The sequence below is a fragment of the Chenopodium quinoa genome, unplaced genomic scaffold, assembly GCF_001683475.1.
Source record: "Chenopodium quinoa cultivar QQ74 unplaced genomic scaffold, ASM168347v1, whole genome shotgun sequence".
NCBI lineage: Eukaryota > Viridiplantae > Streptophyta > Magnoliopsida > Caryophyllales > Amaranthaceae > Chenopodium > Chenopodium quinoa.
The window spans coordinates 545,537-563,952 of record NW_018744537.1 but is presented as its reverse complement, the minus strand read 5'-3'; the positions used below and the strand labels follow the sequence as shown (position 1 = coordinate 563,952).

The 18,416-nt window shown below is 35.2% G+C and overlaps 2 protein-coding genes across 2 annotated transcripts; both read right to left on the bottom strand.

Annotated features, from left to right (window-relative positions):
- Positions 1 to 492: 492 nt before the first annotated feature.
- LOC110698469 (probable receptor-like serine/threonine-protein kinase At4g34500) lies at positions 493 to 5,983 on the bottom strand. The gene is made up of 7 exons (XM_021875906.1): positions 5,160 to 5,983; positions 3,130 to 3,234; positions 2,898 to 3,020; positions 1,901 to 2,071; positions 1,651 to 1,780; positions 1,363 to 1,572; positions 493 to 927 (listed from the first exon to the last, which is right to left on the bottom strand). Exons 1-7 carry the CDS (start codon positions 5,717 to 5,719, stop codon positions 844 to 846), a joined length of 1,383 nt encoding a protein of 460 aa, XP_021731598.1. The 5' UTR covers positions 5,720 to 5,983; the 3' UTR covers positions 493 to 843.
- Positions 5,984 to 11,281: 5,298 nt separating this feature from the next.
- Positions 11,282 to 14,156, bottom strand: LOC110698467 (BTB/POZ domain-containing protein At3g05675-like). The gene is made up of 2 exons (XM_021875905.1): positions 12,937 to 14,156; positions 11,282 to 11,788 (listed from the first exon to the last, which is right to left on the bottom strand). The coding sequence occupies exons 1-2, from the start codon at positions 14,074 to 14,076 to the stop codon at positions 11,489 to 11,491; spliced, it is 1,440 nt and encodes a 479-aa protein (XP_021731597.1). The 5' UTR covers positions 14,077 to 14,156; the 3' UTR covers positions 11,282 to 11,488.
- Between the last annotated feature and the right edge of the window lie 4,260 nt (positions 14,157 to 18,416).

Below are 18,416 nucleotides of genomic sequence, written 5' to 3'. Positions count from 1 at the left end.
CTGATTATCTTATTATGTTTCATTTGCTTGCGTTTATAAATTCTTGATTTGTATGTTAATGTTCTCTACTTCTTTAAATCTTGAGGCTATTGAGTTTAAGATATAAGTCATTTATAGCGATCAAATTATCAGATTATTTGAGCAGCAGGGTCTAGCTTCAGTACAGAGTTTGTGTTTATATAGGGAATTAATTGTTCCTGATTCAGGTAGGGTTCTTCCAAATATATTGTTTATAACAAAGTAATACTAAAAATTAATTCTCGACTGAAGGAGTAGCAAATTTGTTGAGATGCAGCAAGATAACTAGAAATCATAGTCTTGTAGGCATTAAAGTCGGACTAATCGATTTGATCGACTTGGGAACTTTGAGGTCAGTTAGGATTATTAGGATAAAATAATACCAGAATTTTGACATAAACACTTGCATCAATTTGCTATAAAATATCGAAACAATTTCGATTTTCCAAAAAAAAAAAAAAAGAAAGTGCTCTGTGCAAAAGGCAATTGACAATCAACTTACAAAATCAAGCCAATTATAAACAATGTTTGAGATTGAGCCTCCAAATTTTACAGAGAACAAAAAAAAATTCTTACTTCTAGAAGCCGATAAATACTACTATATACTGTACATGAAAGGCTCATTTGATTGTAGTTCTTTCTAACCAGATAAAGATAATGTGAAGGAAAAAAAAAAAGAATAAACCAACAAAACATGCCACCCAAGGCTCATCACCTGTGATCTTGTTTGTATAAGCTAAATATACAAATTTATCCGCCTTACTTTCTTGTGTAATGGACACTAAATAGATCCTAATAAAACTCTTCGGGAGTCTCGGTGGATGATCACCTAGAGAAGCCTTTATCGGATAACTGAAGTTTCTCGGTAGCAGAAGTCAGAGGAGCATCCTGTCGTGTAGGTCGATGATCCTGCAACATAATCCAATCAGAATAATGCAGGCAGTGTGAAACAGAGCTTCCATCAATTCTACTCTACATTTCCAATTAATTCACAGCATAATTGTAGCTTATGTAGCATGGTGGTTGTTTCATATATGGGATTCTCTCATTTTCAGGATAAGTTCTGGTGTTGTAGCTAAATACTATTTCCGACTAAATATTTAAATAGTAGTCCTACTTATAGTCTTATAGATATTATCAGTGAGATCCAATTAGAGTGATGTTAAGGCAAAAAAATGGTGGTTGCACGTAAGGGCTAATAACTATTGAGTGAAACCAACTTTGATAGGACTAGCAGAACGGAGCTGTCAAGGCAAAATGGTTGTTGGAGACGAGAATAAATATATACAAACGGAACACCCTACCAGTAATTATATGAAAACTTGAACATAGAATACGACTTACAGGACGAAAGGGGAATTCATCTGCCTCGAGCATATGCACAATCTGCCCCATCTTTGGCCGTTTATTAGCATCCAGATCTATACACCGAAGGCAGATCAATAAAACCCGCTTTAGTGCCCTAGAAGAGGGTTGAACAGTAATTAATGGATCCACCACTTCTTCTGCACGTCGAGTTGCTACCATTCCCTTGAACCAATCAACCAAGTTCATCTGAATATTTAAGCAATGTTAGAGAAGCGCAGATGAAGGTTTTACTTTACAAACTATGCAAACTATAAGTCAACAAACCTCTCCAGGGGGTTTAGAATAATCAACTGGACACCTTCCTGAGATCAATTCCATAAGCAGAACACCGAAACTGTATACATCACTCCACTCACTAAGCATACCTGTGCTGGCATACTCTGGGGAGACATAACTGCACAATCAATTCCTAGGATTAGAAATCTAGAATCAACCATTAATCGCATTCCTATCCCAAAGTGTCTGGTTCAGTTTACAAGACTACGTATGAGCAAATGCTAGAGAGAGGACGAACCCAAATGTTCCCATTACTCTAGTAGTCACATAGCTGGCTTCGGATCCCAAAAGCTTGGCTAGCCCAAAGTCGGATACTTTTGCATTCCAGTTTTTGTCAAGAAGGATGTTACTAGACTTGACATCACGATGAACAACCTTTGGTTCCAGTCCCTCGTGCAAATAAGCCAGTCTGTGGAAAAGATTAGTTACAAACTCGTAAAAGATGAAAATTGACAGGAAAATTAATCACAAGGAAATTGTAACTGCAAACACCAACATCCAACATGCATTGTCTATCAGTTATATGACACTCAATTTGTGGTTTCACACTTAATATTGCTTATTACAGTTCATATGCAGACTTCAAATTATTTATGTGGGGAGTTGGGAACCTTAGGACTCCATATTCCTGTATACTTACAAGCCTTGCAGAGAGAAGGCTTAAGAAATGGGAGGGCAGCGTAAGAGAATTAAGTCTTACATCATCACACAAATGCATAACATAATTTCAGCTGGGGAGGACTGCCTTTTCCCGCCTCACCCCTTACCACACTAGTACGTTTTTTATTACTGAAAAGTGATAGAGGCACCGAATGGTAGCATATTAACTGCTGCATATACAACATTGATCGCCGATGAAAGTTGGAAAATCATGTTATAATCACATATTCTGCCTGCGATTAATCGTTCTGTTCTTATCTTTCATAAATCATAATTACTAAGTTGACATGCTCTTACACAAAGGTCCCTGATGAAAGAATGAAAGTTGGGGATGAAATATATCTTGACCTCATCGCTGATTTTAAGTAGTGACATAGTTGAAAGTCTAATCATAAACCAATAATATATAAGGAACAATGGCAACTTGTTTCAGACATCCTAGAAAGCTGGATCGAGGAAGGAACTCAAGTAGCCCCAGGCTCACACATTCAGTTATTGGATTTGAGCACACAGTCCAGTTATTGGCTTGACAAGCTGAACAAAGGAAATGTTCAATATGGACATGAATATCTTACCCTTTGGCAGTTCCAATGGCAATCTTCATACGGATATCCCAGGTCAAAGGGCTTACATCCCCAACATCTCCATGCAACCATTGTTCAAGAGTGCCATTATCAACATATTCGTACACAAGAATCCTGAGTTGTCAAACAAAGAATATGTATGAGCAACACATTAGCCATTTACAAGAAACTACAACAGAGTGATGAAAGTTAAGTCAAATTGGCAGATGGATTAGAGGGGCACCTTTGAGCTCCATCTGCACAGTAGCCAACAAGACCAACTAAATTCTTGTGTCTTACTTTTCCTATGGCTTCAACTTCCACCTTAAACTCCTTTTCCGCTTGCCCCCTACATTTCGATTTAGTATAATCAGAATTACATTTTCATACAAATGTTTTTAGATTAAGCACACACTACACACATATACTCGTAATTAAGGAGGTACTAACTGATTAATTATTGCATTGGTAAGCCGACATCTTACATTAACACGGAGCAATATAAGTTTAGTTTATGGTCACGTAATGTCCATTGAGTGATCAATTGAAGGGAAAACAGAATTATTTATGTCGTCCTTCATAAGTGAGTAGTTTGTTTCGTTTTTGTCACTGCTGATTAGTTTCTTCACGGGTTAAAAGTGTCACAAGAAGTCACAAAAGAAGGCAAGTAATAGTAAATGCAGTGTTCAGTTAGGCATCTTTGAGCACCCTGTACTACTCTAGGAAACATGTCATAAATGCAACACCTCAATGGTCCATTTTTTTTGAATTTTGAATACCATTAATTTAAAGCAAGAAAAGTTCCAGCATTTGAAATTTTATTTTCAAGAACCATGTTTTGAAATTTTAATATAGCCATTAAAATTATAGAGTCAGTTACACAATCTTGTGCATAATCTCACAACAGATCAGGCCATCAGGGTACTTAATCTCAATCACATCACCACTCGCGATCATGATATATATTCACGATAGACCAGACACCCACATTGCCCGTAAAAGTGGTTCCATGGCCGTGAGTCCATGACTACAAATTTACAATCTGAGATCCAAAAACCACAATGCAAATAAAATTCTTACAAGCCATAAACTGGTTTAAAAGTTTTCAGCCAATTATTCAGCCTATAAGCTTCACTACGCGAAAAATGTTCTCTAAATCTTAAAAGCAAAGAACTTTGTCAAATAAAGAGTTCCATCAAAGTAGGAAACAACTAATTAAGATCAAATAACACATGTGTAAGAACAAATTAAAAGAAAAGTACAAAGAAATTAAAAGAAGAGAAAGCAAAAGCTCCAAAAACCATATGATGAGGATGACAAAAAGGGGATTAAAGATCTCATTGAGCATTCTACTTTCTCAAGTCCAAAGATGAACAAAATAACAAAAAAAAGATTTAGATAAACATTATTTAATTTTTTTCAACCTACTTTTCTAATTTTTTTCATGAAAAATATAAAGAAATTGCTATCAAGTACTGACACATGGAATTGCAAGTAGCACCGTTAGATCTAAGCAAAGTTAAAGAGTGCCCCATCAAAATCTTCAAACCGACATGATGACTTTGAGCACAAACATGTAAATATCTATTAATATTTCACACAAAAAATTATGGCATAAAATAAAGACCCACTAAAATTAAAAAACAACAACAACATGATGATGATTTTGCATTAAAGATTGTAAAAATTTGTTTACTTTATTCTAAACATTACTAATATAAACAAATTCTTGAATTCGTCAATTCAATAAAATTTATATTCATAATATATGAGAAAAGTTTGATGAATGTGGTACAAACAATTCCAGAAATACTAGACAAAATTAGCAGTAATTCCTTCAAGTAAACTTCAACCCAATTTTGAAATCAAACATTTTAGCTTAAAATTGGAAAACAAGAGAAAAAGATTTCACATTTTCTCCACCAAACATTTCACCCCCAATTAATCAAAGAAAGACAATAGATGTAGCTTTTTGAAGGCAGACAATAGATGTAGCTTAAAGGGTTTTGTATAAGAAGTTGATCACGAAATAATTGCACGTAAGTGTTTAATTACGCCGTAGATTAATAACACTGATCTACACTAGATTTTATACCCCCATAAAGTTACAAAATTGATACCGTACTTAAAATACGAGCAACCATTAATAACACTTATCGATGCAAGATTTTAGAGCTAAATAGCCATATCAAATTTCACACAATTACCAAAAAAAAAAAATTCAAAGTTTTAAACGACCAAATTCATAGAAAAATGTGCAAAGCAAAAACATACTTGTTGTTAAGAAGATTTTTGACAGCAACAATAGACCCATCTTCAAGAACACCCTTATAAACAATACCATAACCACCTTCACCAATAATGTTTTCATCGGAAAATCCACGTGTCGCAACCTCAAGCTCCCTCAAGCTATACCAACGGCCCCACCCAATATTTGGAATATCCGATGAAACTACCGACGCTTTACTTGAAGAACTTCCGTCGCTACTTTCCGTCGATTTACTTCTATTTTTCTCTCCGTCAATCAAAATTCCAATTTCCTCTGTTTTATCTCCCTTTAAAATCTCCCCCATTTTCTTTTTAACCCCATTTTCATCATTCATTGCTTTAATTTCCGACGAAAACAGCGGAATTATACCCGAATTTTGTCGCAAAAAGACCCGATTATGACCACCCAGTTTGTTTTTCCGTCTGATTAAACAGAGGAAGATGAGTAAACAAGAAAAAATCAAAAGACCCACAAAAATTAAGATCAAAATGTAGAGTTTTATGCCGATAATTGAGGTTGTAGTTAATGTTTGAATTATGGTTTTTTCTGGGTTTTCCGAAGCCATTGTTGAAACAGGGTAACTTTTAGAGAGAGAAAAAAAAAATTTAAAAACAAAAACAGGGGATTTTGTTGTTCTTTCAGAGGGTAAATTCTTCTGCCATTAAAAATTCAGGGGAAATCAGAAGATGATTTGGGAGAAGAGAGAGAAAGATGGAGTCATTTGGAAGGTATCTCTCTGAGAAAGCAACTGAGCTGAGCTCAGAGAGAGAGAATGAGAGGGAGTAGTGAGTGAGTGAGACAGAGAGAGTGTGACTATGAGAGAGCGGTTTCAACGGATATAATAATGAAAGCTCTTGTTTTTTTACTCACTTTGTCCCTAAATATTAAGTTGTGTGTATAACATTATTTTTGCTATAATTGCTATGTGGTTTGCTAAAATAATGGTTTGTGTTCATATTAGACTAAAGCCTAATTATATTTTAAAATTTTTAGTTTTCATTAGTTAGGCTTTGTTAGAATCAATAGACTTTACTATTGATATTATTGAGCAACTATTTATTGCTAATAGGAGTTATTATGTCTAAAATGAACGCAAGTCATTATGGATAGAGCTTCTTTTACATGGTTCTTACCAATTGTGATGCTGACATATCTATGTGTACAAGTTTATGGATATCATGTGCGCCAAATGAAAATGGAATTATAAAAGTGATAGAGATCAAAGGCTATTAATCAAACTACATAATCGGTAATTTTGTAAATTATCACAGATCAACTATTCAATTCGTTACTTTAGACTATTGTGTAAATTCTTATACCAAGATTATTAGACTAGACCATTCATAATCTATCAAACAACAATATATTTTCAAAGAAGGGAAAAATTAGTTTTGCATCCATTTTCAATTGTTCATATATAAAGAAAGAAAACCAAGGTAGGGTAACCTAATTTAGATTTGGCTAAACATTAAATAATTAATTAATTTAAGGCTAAATACAATCAGTACATTTGCATTTAGAAATAGAGAAGAGGAGCAATCAATGAAGGTAAACAAACATCCAAATCTAAATGAATTCAAAGTACATTTGCATTTAGAAACATTGGTCAGATCAATCAATGAAGGTAAACAAACATCCAATGCTAAATCAATTAAATAGGGAAAGCAAATAGCTTCCACTTACACAAATTAGAACTTAATGATTTAAAATAAAATTACTTCATGTTTACATCTATTTATATAACTGTTATACATATAAAAGAAGTTTTTTTTTTTCATACTACTTATTATCAATAAAAATATTACTTTTTTAATGTATGATCAAAGCATAAACAATTAATAAAAGAGATCTAAACCAATCAACATCTGTTACATTATTGTTGTTATAAATCTAGAGTTTCCAATTCTTTAATTAGTCATGACCGTTTTAGTCAGCTGAGGGCTAATGAAGCCAAGGAGGTCCAAATGGATAAAAGGACGAAAATGACCTTGGTTTACGTGTAGGGTGGTCCAATTAAGGGGGAGTATGTCATGGCTAATTTTGTCTTTTAACACGTGGCGTGGGTAAATAGGAGCATTTTCTAACGGGATGTAAAATGGCACTTATTGAATACTTGACTAGTATGAGCTATCAACTTCTCTAGCTTATGTGGTTGTGTCTTTACTCTTTATAGTCTTAAACTATGTCCCACCTTCTTAATCCATTTCTTAACAAATTTAAATTTAATTTTGTACGTGGCATAAATTATTGACATGTTAACAACGATTTGATGGAACCCTAAAGCCTTAATTCTTAAACTACGTATTTCAATTGAATTCTTATAGCCTCTTAGAGCATTAGCAAATGGCAATATTGGGGTACTAGTGTACTACCTCGCCAAGCCTTCCTCGTTTCGTTTGGGCTTGCTCACAAGCTGTCTAATAATTAGGGAGTGAGTCTTGTAAGAGCATACGCCAAACAGCCAAAATAACATTTGGAGAAAATGACGTGGATGAAGGAGAAATTTCTGACAGTATTAGCATGGCTGATACTCTAATACTTCATCTGTTTCATAAATATTGTAATTAGGATGAAATTACGCATTTCAAAGCACATTTTATATATTAAATATCTATAATTATAAAAGAGTAAAAATTATAAAAAGTTGATATTGTGAAAGTATTTTATGAGACGAACTTAACAAGACTCCACAGGACTATATTTTACTTTACGTATAAATCATAATATGTGGTCAAACAAGTGTGATAAAATTTAATTTGTGGTCAAACAATTTAATCATAATATGTGGTCAAACAATTTAATCATTATATTTTACTTTACAAGTTAATCATAATATGTGGTGAAATAAACATGATAAATAGTGTAAAAGTTCAGTTGTTGCAATATTACTAGAACGGAGGATGCATATTAGTAAGTCTATAGACGTGAGATACTTTTGATTTTACAGTAGTGGTCTTGTGATCTAGTCCTATATCAATCTTTACCTTATAGCTTATTAAAATATTTAGCTTTTTTTAAATGCACAGAGATGAAACCCTTTCTTATCTTGTCAATTTTACTTTTAGCCTTGTACTCAAGTCCTTGTATCTCCCCCTTCATTTTGGCTAATTAAAATAAAAAATAATAACAAAGTTGTGTGCAACTGGTTTACAATAATATCAGTGTATATCGAATAATTTTGGGATAACTTCTAGTCAATTTGAGATAACTTTTAATCTTCTTTAGATAATTTTAAACCTCGTATATATATAGACAATGGAATAAGTTTTATAGAGGTGACATACTTACTTTCACTAATTTATACTCCTTTAAAGAAGGTAACTATATCGACTCGATTTCTTTGTACAAGTTTGTGTATTAAAATATAACTTTTCTTAAATTGATAGAGGTAAAGCCATCATCAAGTTTTACCTTTTTTCAAAGTGACAAAGATTGCGATTTATTTTTTAAAATATTTTAAATTTGGCTAACTATGTATTTGTCTTAGGTTTAAAGCCATATAAAATTAGTGGCGGACCCAGGAATTTCCGACTGGTGAGTCACAAATGATAACCAAATATGTAAAAAGAAAAAATTTACCAAAATTCCCAAGAAAAATTATTTACAAAGATCATCCAAATAGAAAATTGACAAGATTACAGTACTAACTAATAATTAACAAGCTTAAAATTGACAAGACTAAAATTAACAAACTAATAATTAACAAGCTAATAATCGACAACATGACAAGCTTAGCTCTCTAATAATTAACAAACTAATAATTGACAAGATTAAAATTTGTACAAGCATTAGGTTCACATTTCATCAAAAACCCAACAACATTAACAAAAGGTTCAAAGTTAGTATTTTTTTAAAAAAAAAAACTTAGAAAATAATTTATTTATTTATTTATTTTTTTTTAAAAAACTTAAAAAATATTTTGGGCCCTGGTGAGTCATTTGACCCACCAGGCATAAGGCCAAGTCCGCCAATGTATAAAACCCATATACTTCTATTTACAGCGAGAACTCGAAATTATCACTTTAACTTCTTTGCTACAAAAAAAAAAAAAAAAATGTAGAAAGTTATTAGGCACCAAACATGTTCTGTTTCAGTAAAAGGAACTACATATCTGTATCACTTTGACCATACCTTATTAAAATTTAAAATATGTTATTCGTTATAGATTCCTAGATGAACTGCATGCTTTGTTTTAAACTTCAGCAATTAACGAATTTCATGCGTGATGTAGGAGGTTTGGATGTTAGCAATATAATTTTTGATTTTTGACGTTCATTTTTCATTAATATTCAACTTAATCTGCTGTTTACGTGCGACAATCTGAATTTATTTTATTCTGTTCACCTAACACCCAAATTACCCTTATGAATCTATGTTGACGTATGCTAATTTTGCGGGTTAGCAATTTTCCAAATAGCTAATCTTATCTGATAAATAAGATGATTTAATGATTGGTATTTGATTCTTGAGATCAAGTTCAGAGTATTATCCTTCGAATATGTTATTTGTAATTACGCGAGCTCTATTATTTCGATTAATTTAATTCAACCGCGTTCTCCGTAGATTATTAGGTACATTTAGGATTATATTTGTCCCTAATTAATGACTAATGAGTCACGACTTGTGCTTTAGGAGCACTGTGCATTAAGAATAGCATAATATATGGTAGACATCATTTTGAAAATAATGTCAATAATGCTCCAAAAAGATTGTTGAAGTGTGATCTTGAAAGAAGAATTAAAAAAAAAAATTATTATTAAGCTATTCATTCTAGTATATTACCGTCAAGGTATGACATGAGTCACAGGAGCATTATCTACAAATATTACGAGTAAAACTCTAATGATATTTGCAGTGTCGGGGCTAAAATTACAAATTATTTATGGGGCCCTGTTCAACTTTTTAAAATAGGGTCTTCTACTTGATAAATTTAATACACAATTTTTATTTGATAAAAAATTCATTACATCAGAAAATTCGTCAAAATTAAATTTTTGAAATTGAAATAATAGATTGAAAAATTTTGAGGAAAAAAGGAATCTGTTTTTTTGGAATTGAAATAGTAGATTGAAAAATTTTGGGGAAAAAAGGAATATGAATTTTTGGGCGGAGCTTTCTAGAGGAAGACTACTGACTACATTCAATGAATCAATATATTTGAGGAAATTGATGCCACCTGTCAGCTCCCCAAAAAATTAAAAAATTGTTTGATTTTCAAAAATTCGTCAAAATTAAATTTTTGAAATTGAAATAATAGATTGAAAATTTTTGAGGAAAAAAGGAATCTGTTTTTTTGGAATTGAAATAGTAGATTGAAAAATTTTGGGGAAAAAAGGAATATGAATTTTTGGGCGGAGCTTTCTAGAGGAAGACTACTGACTACATTCAATGAATCAATATATTTGAGGAAATTGAAGCCACCTGTCAGCTCCCCAAAAAATTAGAAAATTGTTTGATTTTGTGTCTCGAACCCTAGACCTCCTATACTCAAGGTGATTGCTCTAACCACTACACCAACTGCACTTTCAAGATATTATGACTAACTTAATTATATATATATCTAAATTTTGGGGCCCCTCAAATTTGGAGGCCCAATTCCGTCGACCACCTTGCTCCGGCCCAGAACCGCCTATGGATATTTGTTAGTTTGGGGCACTCTCTAAAAGGAAGAAGGTTGTGAGTGAACAAGGATTGGTGTTATATGTCTAACTTGAAACTTGATGGCGAATTCAAAAGTGCAGATTTTGAGATATATAAGCATGTCTTGAAAACCTTAAATGAGCTCACTCCGAGGGTATTCCTCCTGTAAGGAGCAACAAGCCTTTTTTCCGACATACCTCGAAAGTGTGCTTAGCTTTACTAATGATAGGTACAAGGCATCTTTGGCCAATTATTTCGCCTCAAGGACGTCAAGGACTCAAGGGTCTTAAGTAATTCCCCCAAAAAACATTGAGGCTATTGTGGGTTTTGTGGTAACTGGGAGTAGTTTTGTAGGCCTAAACGAAATTATTGGCAAAAAGAAAAAATTCAAAGAACATGAGTACCTTAGGTCATAAAATGGTGTGCAGTACTATAATTTGAAGTCTAATTATTCAAAATGAAATGCACCCATTCAGCAAAACCAAAATTAGAAAACGTAACAAGTTTTCTCATTAAAAACCATGTCCAATTTACAAATGTACATAAGTGGAATCAATACATCAAACCACAATCTAGCTCATTAACAAAGTTCTAATTACATCTATAGTCTATACAGGACTATCAACACACGAAATCCTAGCCAGTCCAGTCCACACAGAGTATTACGACAGAGGAAAAGCACAACCAAAGCATTCTATGAGAAACTTGTTGACAAAGATGGTCGGGTTGCACGCCGAAACCAGGTATTGAAGGCTGTTATTAAATGGGGACAGTCTTCTGAATCTCGGGTTGAGAAACTTAGACATTGCTGCAGTAGCTCTTGTGCATCGTCCATGGGCAATGTGGAGATTATCTTCAAGAATATCTCTTCAAGCTCTAAATATAACGTAGTAGAACTGTGAAGAACCGGCTTGTGGCTGGGAAGCACAGGAGATGCATTATCTTTGCATATAATAAGCACAGGAAGCCAATCTTTCACGAATTTCATTCTGACCTAAAAAGATAGCCAAGAAAAGATGTACAATATAAACATCAATGGAGATATTAAGCTAACAAATTAAAGCCATAATCTTTAAAAAGGGATGCAAACCAGTACATAAAAGTGCAATCCAACACAAGAGCAGCAGAACCAGCAAAACAGAAATCATACAAGTCTATAAGCACACACAAGTCTATGTTTTATCCAGCCGATCATCACATGTAACAAGTCTATAAGCACATACAAATCTATCAGCATGCAATCTCTTTTGCACGTTCTCACCTCAAAATGTTCAAGAAACCGTCATAACCCCATCCAGTTGCCATCAAAATTTCTCACGAATAAAAGGAATCAGAACTTCTGATGTCCCTCTCTAGCAGACTAGTCTTATTTCAAAGGTTTAAATATACAAAGCAGTTTCAGCTTCATACCCCATTTATTCAAAGCAAACAAAAGCACACACTGACAATTATGTATATAGCCAAGGAAATAAAGATTAATCTAGGACTCAAAAACACAAATAACTGATGTTAATCATACCTCCAGTCACAATGAAGCAATAAAAATCAGTCACTCCATACAAACAAACTCAACATGTGCAAACTCTGAACTTCCAAAAACCAAAAGCATCACTAAACAAGGTTGGGAAACTTCAATTCAAGCACTTTCATCTCCAAATTACAGTATTGATCACATAAATGCGAATAGAAGCATAAGCAGTGACTAGTGAGCATTGACATTATAGATTAGGCCAAATCAATATGTACTAACTGCAACCTTGATCAACAACCAAAAGTATGAGGTAAAGAAAGTCGGGAAGATTTAGAAATGATCACATCATTACAAACCTAAGATCATAAGCTTAAGAAACATGGTCCGAAAAAGTTAGAATTGGCCAAATCACTTACAAATGACCATACGCATTAGAAACAAGGTCTAGAAAATCCAACTACCAAAGGCATCCAATATACAGGGTCCAGAAAAGCAAGTAACATTAAACAAGGTCTATTCATCTAAGTTCGTGCGCTTAATCTTCACATCACAATGTCGATAATCAATGATCATCTACTGAAAGTCTGTCATAGATAGCTAGGCATAGCAATAATCTTCGAACATATAAACATTGTATCAAACATTAACATTAATAGAAAAAGAGTATATACCTGCCGAGCAACTAAAATGTTCCCTGAAGCCACAGCACAGGCAAGCTTCGACGTACATTTCAACACCACCGTAGGAAGCCCGGGCACGATATTCCTCCAAGCATCATCACGAAACGCCCTCTGTAGATCAGCAGCAAAAGAATCCTGCTCACTCCACTCCTTAACCGCCAGCTCCGCAACTCGAAGCTCAATCATCCTCTCCACGAGCCACAACAAGTGCTTCCCATTAGTCAAAGCAGTATGCAAATTCAACCTCTGAATAGCCTCCGTCTCAGCATGATCCCCTCGAAAGTCGGGACTCGAATACTCCTCCAATGATCCCTTCACCACCTTCAAACTCATCAAAAACGCCTTCTCCAGCACTCTCCTCGCCGACTCCCTCGACGAAAACTCCCTCAACAACCTCGCAACAAACGCCTTCACCGGCGCCAAATTCGGATGATTCTGCTTCGCAGAAACCAACAAATTATCAAGCATTTGCTCACATGAATCCGTTTTCGATGTCGAAACCCTAGCTAAAAGCTCCTTTGATTCCTCCTCACTCAAAAACGGAACCAAATTCAAAATCTCCTCTTCCTCCTCCTCACTCCAAGGAACAGCTTCCAAAAACCTAACACATTGCTTAACCAAATCATCAAACAACAGTTTCATTGCAACAGGCAAAATCGAAATCGCCGTAGCAACAGAATTGACCGCATTCGACAAATCCTCACTATAAAGTAACCTCAGAACAATCAAATGAGCGTTAACCGAACCAGATTTCGGCGAAACCGCTAGATTTACCTTCTGATGATTCAACTTCTTCCGATCATCATCGTTTTTGCTCCATCGATCGGAGAACAAAGCGGAGAAATACTTGGCCCTACAAAGTGCAGAAGAATGAAGGTAAACCTGGAATTCATCAGAGGAAGAAGAATCGGAGGTTTCGGCAATGGAGGAGAAAGAATCGGAGTCGTGGAAGAGGCGAAGGAGAATGTCGGCGGTGGAAGCATCGTTGAAGCCGCCGGAGATCGGCAAAGAGAGGAGTTGAACGGAGGAATCGGAGGCGGAGGAGAGGGAGGAGAGGCGGGTGGAGCTGTTGATACGGTGTCGTTTCTTTGGGATTGGGTTGTTGTTGTTGCTGTTGTTGTAGGGTGACATTTGGAGGGATTTGAAGAGGAAAAATGATTTTTTTGGTTTTAAAAGAGAAAAAATTGAGTAATGAAGATATGGTTTCGAAAATTCACTTAGGTGCGATAGCATTATCTAGAAAATGTATGGAAGGGTTGACACGTGGAATAGGCCATGTTTTGTTCATTTTACGGTTATTGATTGTGAACTACTCCATAATATTTAGTCTGTGCCTTGCACAATTGCACTGGCTAATTTATAGAGTGAAACCAGTTATTTGTAACAAAGGGGGTAAGCGCGGGCTCCTAGACAAAACTTTTTAAACATGATTATTGAAAGTTATAGACGTATAATTAACTATTAATCAAATAAAAAAAAAAGCAATTACAAATTTATAATTAAAACAGAACCACCACCACACGCCACCCAGAACCACCACCCATGCCACCTAGAACCCACAAACCACCACCTATGCCACCCATAAATCACCAAAACCCACCTTCAACCCACCGAAATCCACCCAAGAACCGCGTAAACCACCCAAGAACCGCTAGATCTAAAACAAACCCACCCACAAACTACCCCCATGAACCGCCCAGAACACCAACACCCACGAACCGCCTAGAACATCAACACCCACGAAACCGCCCAAAACACCAACACCCACGAATCACCCACAACCATGAACCACCAACACCCACGAATCGCTTAGAACCACGAATCGCCAAAACCACGAACCACCAACACCCACAAACCACCAATGTAACACCCCCAAATCTCCCTCTACGGAAATACTAGTATAATACGTATAATTATACCGTATAGATAGACTTAGGCGTATTACCGCCCCGTGATTACGCAAGACTACTCAAACTTACTAACCAAAACCAATACTTTGCAGCGGAAACTTAAACTCTTTCTTCATTAATAATAATATAAATAGTAACCATAGTCATAAGTACTCATAATTGAACAAAGACCAACATTCCTAATGAGGTGAAGAACATTCTCGAGACTCCCATATGCATAATTCTTGACTCCACCTGAAATTGGTCAACATTGCTTACCATTACGGTAAACAAGGCGAACCAAAACAAATAAGAAATACGGGTTAGCAAAATATGCTAAGTACGATAAGTGCAAGACACGTAAATTCAATTTATTCGCAAACATGCTTTTAAAAACCAATTCCAATAATCAATCCAATGAATTCCAAAACTCATGATTAAACCAATTCTCAATAATTCAATAATTCGATGAAACGATTTATAAAACCAATTCCTCTTTTGAAAACCAATTCTCAATATTCTCAAAATAATTCCAATAACTCATTAACTCAATAATAATGATTAGTCAAATCAATTATTTTCGAAAACTCAACCTCCTCTCTAAGTGTACACACCCCCCAAGCTAGTCTCCTACTATTTCAAGGCTATTCTTGGAGAAAGACTAGGTTATACAAAGTCCATAGCCTTCAATGAATCAGCATAGTGGGATTAATATAATAATCATGCTTGTAAAGCTTTTTAATAAATAAATCCTCATAAAATTCTTCTTTGAATAAAAATCAACCTTTATAATAGGTTAACTCACAACTCCTTTTTATTTAATTCAACATGCATTTAAAATCAACCTTTTAATAAATACTTGAGAATTAAGTCTCATATTAATAACTTTTCAAAATCAATAACTCTTCCTTTTGAAAAACCTTTTATTTAATTCATCAAACTTTTCAAATCAATTTCTTTTATTCAACTTGACAAATAATTCAAACCATTCAAACATAATATTAATCCTCCAATTTATTTATCAATCCAATTATTTTAACATGCTTTTCATAAATCATAATTCAATTCAATCCATATTATTTTTCATAAATCATAATTCTATTCAATTTAATTCAATCATCATATAAATCATGCAAAACATGCTTATACAATCCAATCAATTTCAAAAGTATCTAGCCACCTAACGTACCTTTGATCCTTGCTTAGCAAACACAAAGAAACTTCAAGCACTTGGATCAAACACACCCTACAAATAAATATAACCTTAATTAATATAAGGTTAACAAATAATCACAACAATTAATTAAATTAAAAACCGCCCAACTATATGTACATGAACCTTTTAAATTATTTTTCATAAAATGAAACAAAATCTGCTTTTATTTAAATTATTTTTTTTTTAAAAAAAATTATTTTATTTTATTTTTTTACGGGGAGCAAATTTTATATATCAAATGGCAACAGCATCCATAAATACATACGGGGTTATAAATGGAGGGACATCATGTTCCCAAATTTGCTCTAGACCGAAAGGAATATAATTTGCAAGGTTATGAGCTACCGTGTTTCCTTCTCGTCTCACATGACTCCATTGCAGGCTATGGTAGGGAGTGCTCTATGCCATTGCATCACTTAATATCATGTCCAAATCAGTGTTGTGCATCTCCTCCTTCGCAAGCCTTGTGACTAGGACTTGGCAATCTGATCCTATAATAGCTTTACTGTACCCAAACTTGGAGCCCAAACTTGTTGCCCAAACGATCACCTTTGCCTCTGCAATTTCAACTGTCCACCAAGCATGAATTCTTCTCAAGGCTGCAAACAAGACCACCCCCTTATCATCTCTCGCCACTACCCCCAAGCCTACCCAACCTTCACCTGTTATAGATGCATCGGTATTGATCTTGATGAATCCCTGTGGGGAAGGAATCCACCGTTTTGAGCTTGAGCAGGGTCTGGCTGCAACGACTCTTTCAGATGTTTTCTTTATCTTAGCACTTTCTTCAACCCATCTCAAGACACGAGTTACCAGCAAATCCTTTGTAGCATCCTTCCCTTGGAACACCTTCATGTTTCCGTCTTGCCATATCCCCCACATCAAATAGGTGCCCCAAATTTTGTTCCCGCTTTATCTCACTCCAGCTTTCAAAGAGGTCACATGGCGATAAATGGTCCACGTTCTTTTGCATTTCAGCATAGCCCAGATTATGCCAGAGTTCTCTAACTCTCTCGCACTCAAAGAAAGCGTGTTGTCATGTCTCATGCTCACTTTCACAACAAGGGCACAGGTCTGATTCAGTGAGATGACGATGCATCAATAGTCTACGTACAGGGATGGTGTTTTTACAGAGGCGCCACAGAAAGTTCCGTAATTTTGGAATTACATTCATTTTCCATATATCTACCCAAGCCCGGTGGAAATCATCAAGATTGCAGCCCTCACCCAACATATAGGCTGTTTTCACATTATACATGCCATTCTTTGAGAAAGCCCATATTAGTTCATCAGGTGGCTTCCTGGAGCTTAGAGGTATCGCGAGGATTCTCTTTACGTCTCTTTCATTAAAGTGTGCTTGCAGAGTTTTGTAGTTCCATACCATAGTTTCAGAATTTATTAGCTCACTAACTCTTGATAGCTCCATCGAAGGGGCGCTAGTTGCAAATCTGCCTTCATCATCACAAAGCCATGGGTCGGTCCATATATTGATAGAATTTCCATTGCCCACCCTCCATAACACCCCTTCTTTCACAAGTGCCTTTGACCCCCCATATACTTCTCCACGAGTAGCTACCACCATAACCAAGAAAAGACCCCAAAAAATCCGTATTAACGAAGTATTTAGCCTTCATAACCCGACTACGGAGAGAGTTTGTATTTGTTAAAATTCTCCATGCTTGTCTACCAAGGAGTGCTACATTGAAAATTTCCAAATCACGAAAGCCCATACCTCCCAAGCACTTCAATGTACATAGAGAATCCCAACTTTTCCAGTGAATACGCTTCCTCCCGTCACTTTGGCCTCACCAAAAGTTTTCCATAGCCGCATGAATTTTCCTGATTACCTCCGAGGGAAATTTGTAAACCCCCATAAGATAAGTCGGAATCGCCTGAATTACCGCCTTCAAAAGAATTTATTTTCCGGCTTGGGACAACAACTTCTCTTTCCAACCTTGCAATTTCTTCCATACTCTATCCAGCAAAGCTTCAAATACCCCCCGTTTTGACCTCCCCAAAATACTTGGAATACCAAGGTATTTTTCATGACGTTCCACCTGCTTCATTTTCAGAATTCCCAGAATTTCTTCTTTTTGCTCAATTCTAATCCCTTTACTGAAGGACACTTCCGATTTTTCTTAATAGATTTTTTGCCCGGATGCTGCTTCGTACTGGTTGAGAATATCAACAATGTGTGAGCATTCTCGCTGGTTTGCCCTAGTAAAAAGGAGATTGTAATCTGCAAAAAGAAGGTGAGAAATTTCTGGACCTCTTCGACTAGCTCTAACACCATGAATATCTCCCTTTGCTACCTTACTCCGGATCATATGAGAGAAAGCATCAGCCACAATAATAAATAAGTAAGG